General features: G+C 61.2%; 1 protein-coding gene and 1 long non-coding RNA gene across 3 annotated transcripts; one reads left to right on the top strand and one right to left on the bottom strand.

The window, feature by feature from the left end:
- The first annotated feature begins 313 nt into the window (after positions 1 to 313).
- Positions 314 to 4485, top strand: LOC138806767 (cyclin-dependent kinase inhibitor 1B-like). Its single transcript, XM_069992106.1, has 3 exons — positions 314 to 948; positions 1295 to 1430; positions 3233 to 4485. Exons 1-2 carry the CDS (start codon positions 561 to 563, stop codon positions 1423 to 1425), a joined length of 519 nt encoding a protein of 172 aa, XP_069848207.1. The 5' UTR covers positions 314 to 560; the 3' UTR covers positions 1426 to 1430; positions 3233 to 4485.
- Positions 4486 to 4618: 133 nt separating this feature from the next.
- Positions 4619 to 5527, bottom strand: LOC138806768 (uncharacterized). 2 transcript variants are annotated; one of them, XR_011365978.1, is made up of 3 exons: positions 5477 to 5527; positions 4882 to 4971; positions 4619 to 4706 (listed from the first exon to the last, which is right to left on the bottom strand). It is a non-coding gene; the product is annotated as an uncharacterized lncRNA (long non-coding RNA). The 2 variants fall into 2 exon arrangements; XR_011365977.1 differs by lacking the exon at positions 5477 to 5527 and adding an exon at positions 5319 to 5443.
- Positions 5528 to 6000: the final 473 nt, after the last annotated feature.

The raw sequence follows: 6000 nt of genomic DNA, 5'->3' as shown, positions 1-6000 counted from the left end.
ACGGTGCCGCGACAGTGGACAGAACCCGGGGACGCGCAGGCGCAGACGCGCGGGAACGCGCTCGAGAGCGCGCCCGCCGGGAGGGGCCTGGGGACGCGCGCGGCGGCGGCGCCTCGGGGCGTGCGGGGTGGTTACGCGAGCGCGCGCGCAAGCACGCACGGAGGCTCCCGGGGCCGGGGGCGCGCGCGGAGCCCGGTCCACCTTAAGCGCGCGGCTTGCGGGGCGGCGCCCGGCGCCGCAGCCAATGGCGCTCGGCCTCAGTTTAAATAGACGGGGCCGCCCGCGTCCGCCCGCGTCTCCGCCGTCAGCCGCCGTCCTCCGCCATGTTGGGGTGCTGAGGAAAACAAGCGCCGCTCGGCCCGGCTCGGCTCTCCCGCGGCGCCTCGTCCCGCGGCGCCTCGTCCCGCGCGCGGCCCGCACTCGGACGGGGCCAGGGTCGGCGCGCGGGCGGCCGATCGGAGCGCGGATCCGGGGCTGCCCCGCGCGCCCCGCGCCCTCCCGGGGCCCCGCAGCCCGTCCCGGGTCCCGGGCCCCGCGCCGGCCCCGCGGCCCCGGCGGCCATGTCGGACGTGCGGGTGTCCGGCGGTAGCCCGCGCCTGGAGCGCGCGGACGCGCGGACGCCCGCGCCGCCCAAGCCGTCGGCCTGCCGCAACCTGTTCGGCGCCGTGGACCACGAGGAGCTGCGCCGGGACCTGGAGCGGCACCGCCGGGAGCTGGAGGCCGCCGGCCGCCGCCGCTGGAACTTCGACTTCCGCAACCACCGCCCGCTGCACGGCCGCTTCGAGTGGCGCGCGGTGGAGCGCGGGGCGCTGCCCGACTTCTACCTGCGCCCGCCGCACGCGCGCCCGCGCCCCGCGCCCGCGCCCGCCAGCCCGGGGGACGGCGCCGGGGAGCCCGCGCCCGACGCGCCCCAGCCCGCCGCCGCCCGCAAGCGGCCCGCCGGGGAAGGTGAGGCGCGGCCCGCGCCTCCGTGAGGGGCCCGTCCGTGCGGTGTCTTGTCTGTCCAGTGCCCGTCCGTCTGTCCGGTGCCGGTCCAGTGTCTGTCCGGTGTCCGTCCGTCTGTCCGGTGTCCGTCTGGCTGTCCGCTGTGCGGTGTGCGTCCAGTGATCGTCCGTCTACCCGCTGTCCGTGTGTCTGTCCGTCCCTGGGCGGACAGCGCTTGGCTGGAGAGACCCGGCTCTCCTGCCCTGGGTGCTGGTGGTGGTCGTGAGGTCGGATCCCAGCCGTCTCCGCCCCGTCCCCGCCTCCCCTCCCTCCTCTCCCTCCCTCATCCCCCCCCCCCCTTCGGCCTCAGGTTCCTCGGCCCAGAACAAAAGAGCGCACCGGGAGGAGAGCGGGGCCGGGGCGGGCGGCGCCCCGAGCGCGGACGCGGGCCCCGCGGAGCGGACCCCGAGGAAGCCAGCGCCGCGCAGGCCCACGACGTAGACCGGGTAAGGGCGGGGGGAACCGATCCCGGGGCGCGCTGACCCTAGGGGGTGCCCCTGGGGCGTGCTGATCCCGGGGTGCGGTGATGGGGGGGTCGTCCTGACCCCAGAGGGGGGCGCTGACCCCGAGGCGCCGCCCGCCGGCCCCGGCCCCCGCGGGGCTCTGCGCCTCAGCCCTGGCGTCCCATGGAAACAGCCAGGCCCCCGTGAAACACGGGGTCCGGGGCGCCCCAGAGCTCGTGTTTGCAGAGTGAACCCCAGCATTTAGCCCGCAAGTGGGGGCAGGCGGGGCACCCGGTGAGCTGCAGTGCGGGGAAGGAAGGAATCTGCATTAAAATGGGAGAGGGAGAGCTGTCTGGGGAAGTTCCGCGCTTCTCCGGGTCGCCCTGAAGCTGCCAAGCAGAAAGACGTCGGACCGGCCAGCCCGGGGGTCGTCCCCCGGGAGGCCCCGCCGAGCGCGCCAGCCGGTCGCCGGGGGAAATGATGGCAAAGGTGGGGACAGGCCCGTACCGAGGGAAGCTTTTCCTCAGCACCGGCAGAAGTCACTGGAATCATTCAGCCCCAAGTTGATGTGCCGTCGGAGGTGATCAGACCGAGGTGATCAGACCGAGGTCTGGGCAGCGTGTGAACCCCGTAGACCAGGCTGCGACCTGCTTTTCCCTTTCAGAGGGTCTCAGCAGCCTCTCGAGACTCCCAGTGAGGAGAGCGGCCGGAGACACGTGTAGACCCCGTCGTCCCTCCGGGAGTGCTGGGCTCTTGGGCTTCTTTGCCACCCACACCTGGCGGCTCTCAGCGCTGCTCCCAGTGCCCAGGGAGACCCTCCATCCCAACAGGAGGTCGGGCAAGAAGGTGGACCCCTGCCATCCTTGTTGACTTCTGCCACTTGTGGCCTGGCTGGCCAGAGCCGCGTCCCCTCCGGGTTTTAATGGCACTGTTGGAGATGTTTTTTAGTGGTGGTGCCAGTTGAAGAATACTAGAAACTAGAAACGGCCCTCAGGCCTGTGTAAAAACTTGCATGAGTATGCTGTGCACAGGAACAGGAAATTAGAATGTTTTTCAAGAAGGGAAGTTAGAATTTTCCTTCAGAGGTCTTTTATGGGTTATGTTTTTGAGCATTATTCAAAGTCAGGCAGTTAGACTACTTTAAAGTGTTAAGTATCTGAATTTTCTACCCAGATTTGTGGGGGGGGGGTGTCAAGTTGGGCTTGAACTCAGGGTCTGGGCACTGTTCCTGAGCTCTTTTGCTCAAGGCTGGCACTCTACCACTTGACCCACAGCTGGCCTTCAAGTTTTTGGTGGTTTGTTGGAGGTGAGAGTCTCACAGGCTTTCCTGCCCAGCCTGGTTCTGGACGGGATCCTCAGATCTCAGCCTCCTGAGTAGGATTACAGGCGACAGCCCTGGGCACCAGACTCCAGATCCCAGATTCTTCAGGGGTCTTCCCCTCTGCACTTCCATCCTTTGGAGAGGAATTGTTCTTGGTTGTGCCAGGCTGTCCTGTGGCTTAGGAATATTTTGACCATATCCCTGGCCTTTCCACAGCCAAGAAACGTCTTCCCCGCATCCCTGGACGTCCCCCTGTGGGGACAGGGCAGGACGGCCTGCCCGCCCAGCCACAGCTCAAGCAACACCCAGGAGAGAGAGAGAGAAAAAAAAAACCATGAAAGACTGGAAGATTTGAAATCGGACAAGTTTTAAAACAAACTCCCCAGTGGCAAAAAAAAAAAAAAAAAAAGAATGTACTTGACTGGAAATGAAGGCTACTGTTGCAACCTCTCCCTGATTTCTTCCTCCTCTGTTTCTTTTGCAGAATCAAGAAATGTTTCCTTGTTAGAAACATGGCGGCTCAAGCCTGGAAGAGGCCTGTGAATGCTTTTTGAGACATATCGCTGACTCACAAATAAGCACTGAACAAGAGTGGACAGGGAACACTAAGTTACCGGCCTCTTCTGCCTTGAGAGGCTCTACCGCCGCCTCCAGCCTCAGATGTAGCATCATGCAATTAGGTTTTGCCTTATTTGCTTCTTTGTCCTACCTGTGTACATAGTTTTTACTTTTTATGTAGCACATAAAACTTTAGGGGGGGGCGGGCGGGGTTGGGGGGGTGGAGATCTTGCTTCCATTTATAGCAAGGACAAAAAAACATTCTTGACTTGCAGAGAGGCAGTTTGGGGGAAGGGTCTGTTTTCCCTTAAAGATTTAATCATGTCCCTTTTGGGGTGAGAATCTGAGACTTTATTTAAAAAAAAAAATCAAGATTTGAACACTGGCTTACAGAGAGTTGCTCTGTATTTGTATACAAATCCTGCTCTCATGTGGGACCTGGGAGGTTTTCCAGTCCTTTTACGTAGCAGCGAATGCCTGAAAACAACAAAAAGTCCGCCTTAGTGTGCCTTTAAAATTGGAAGTCACCCCTTCATTTTCCAGCAGTTTGGTAAGAAGCCAGGTAGTTGGAGGCATAAAATCTGGTTGGGGTGTGTGTGTGTGTATGTGGGATTTCTGAATGTTGACAACTGACCCTCTTTCTATACATTTGCCAAATTCGTTGGGGAAATTTTAGTTTCCTTTTCACTCTGGCTATCCTCAGTTTTTATAGCTCTGTACCTTTACACACACAAGAAAGAATCTTCCATTCCATGCTCCTGGTTCTGTTTGATTTGCCCACGGGCAGGTGGCTGTGTGGACGTTTTTCAGGAGGGCAGGGATGGCGCTCTCTATATGTGCCTTCATGTTTTTGTAGGAGACAAAATCATTTCATTCCCAGTGGACCTGTACATAACTGTAAAGACACTGAAAAATTATACTAACTTATTTATGTTACAAAGAGATCTCTTTAAAAAAAAAAAAAAGAATCTAACCAATATACAAGCCAAAGTGGCAAGTTGTGTGCATTTGTAAATGCTGTTCTGGGCAGACTAGGCCTACTCCCCATTTTTTTGTTAAATAATATGGCTGTGCTTAAAAGATTGCATACTGAGCCAAGTATAATTTTTTTGTAATATGTGAAAAAATGCCAATTACTGTTACACATCAAGCAATCAATAAAGAAAACTTCTGTAGCTACTTGAGTGGACAGCGAAGCACTTGCTTTCAAATGCACCCTGTCAGGTCAGACTCTGTTACACAAACAGGTGAACAACAACAAAAACGGGGGTCCGAAGATAATCAGCACTAGCTGCTTCCCTTACCTGCAGACAGAGCTCCTGAAGCAGAAAAGCCATAAGAACGCAGTGTGGAGTCTCCACTAGTTAGAATGCTTCTTAGCGCGCCAGGGCCACGGTGGACTGAAAATGAAAGTAAGTCGCTGACGTCTAGGGGTGTTGAGAACAGAACAGCCGGCGGGACCCTGCCTAGGCCCTGTCCCCCTGCCCCTCTACCCCCTCCCTGTCCAGGCCCTGCCCCCTATCCAGCCAGAGCACCCCCACCCCCCAGAAGCCGCCCTGGGCTGCCCACACTCACCTGGGGCCTCCTGGTCAAATGTCACCGGGTAAAAACCCCCATTTCTGGGTGTCCTGCTTAGATGTCGCCGTGTCCCCAAAAACCTAGTTGCTGAGAATATACCAAATCGTGCAGCCAAGATCATTTTTATTCATTTAAAGGGAAAAAGAAGCCACCAAGCTCCTTAAGGTTAGCTTTACCTGGCTGACCCCTGACCCCTGCCTTCTCTAGGGAAAAGATAGAAGTCGCCCTTGGGGAGGGCGGGGGTCACAGCCGGCCCCCTCTGGGGACCCCACTACCCCCCAGGTCATCCGGGGACCCCACAGCCCCCACAGATCCGGGCTAGGGAAGGGGAGGAGTTGGGGTGGGAGGGGGACACAGCCTTGTCCCGGGGCACCCGGACCCCCTCCCCGAAACCACCGCCCCGGCTCCGGGGCCCCACACGCCGTGATCCCCACCCGCGCGGCCCCGGATGATCGGGGAGCCCCGATGATCGAGGGGGGACGTGTTGGGTGCGGGAGCCCCGGATGATCGGGGAGATCATGTTGGGTCCGGGAGCCCCGGATGACCGGGGGTGGGGGGGTCGTGACGGGGCCGGGCCGGCCGGGCACTGTACCGCTGCAGCCCGCTCCCAGCGCTCGGCCGCGGCCAGCGAGGCCAGGCGGGCACTCGCTGCGCGTGCGCAGGCCTGGGGGCGGGGCTTCTCCGTTCCCCCTGGGGCGCGGGGCGGGGCCAGGGGCGGGGCCTCTCGGTTTCCCCAGGGGCCGAGTTGGGGGGGGTCGCAGCCCCGCCGGGGCCGCGCGGCGGCGGCCGCACTTAAGGTGGACCCGAGGCCCGGTCGAGGGCGGGAAGACGACGCGGGGGCGCGCGGCCCCGCCCCGCCCCGCCGCTCCCGGACCCGCGCGCGCGCTCGCGGTTTGAATTTTTTATTTTTTTGCCGCTGGTTTTCTTGTTTAAAAAACAAAACAAAAAACACACACCGCGCCCTGGACCACGTGACGAGTTCTTTGGCCTCCCAGGGGAGGGGAGGATGGGCGGGACTTCGACACCAGGCTCCGCCCTCGTTTCCTGGGATTGGGAGAAGGGCGGGGCTTCTGGCGCAGGCTCCGCCCCGCGCAGCCACGGGGACCTCGGGATTGG

The sequence above is a fragment of the Dipodomys merriami genome, unplaced genomic scaffold, assembly GCF_024711535.1.
Source record: "Dipodomys merriami isolate MVZ:Mamm:240054 unplaced genomic scaffold, mDipMer1.0.p SCAF_408, whole genome shotgun sequence".
Lineage (NCBI taxonomy): Eukaryota > Metazoa > Chordata > Mammalia > Rodentia > Heteromyidae > Dipodomys > Dipodomys merriami.
This window is presented reverse-complemented; position numbering and strand designations above follow the sequence as displayed.

Excerpts from the sequence above, each read along its gene's own strand:
- LOC138806767 (XM_069992106.1), top strand. The coding sequence starts at position 561 with ATGTCGGACGTGCGGGTGTCCGGCGGTAGCCCGCGCCTGGAGCGCGCG. Across the intron at positions 949-1,294 it reads CAAGCGGCCCGCCGGGGAAG|GTTCCTCGGCCCAGAACAAA; the intron begins GTGAGGCGCGGC and ends CTTCGGCCTCAG.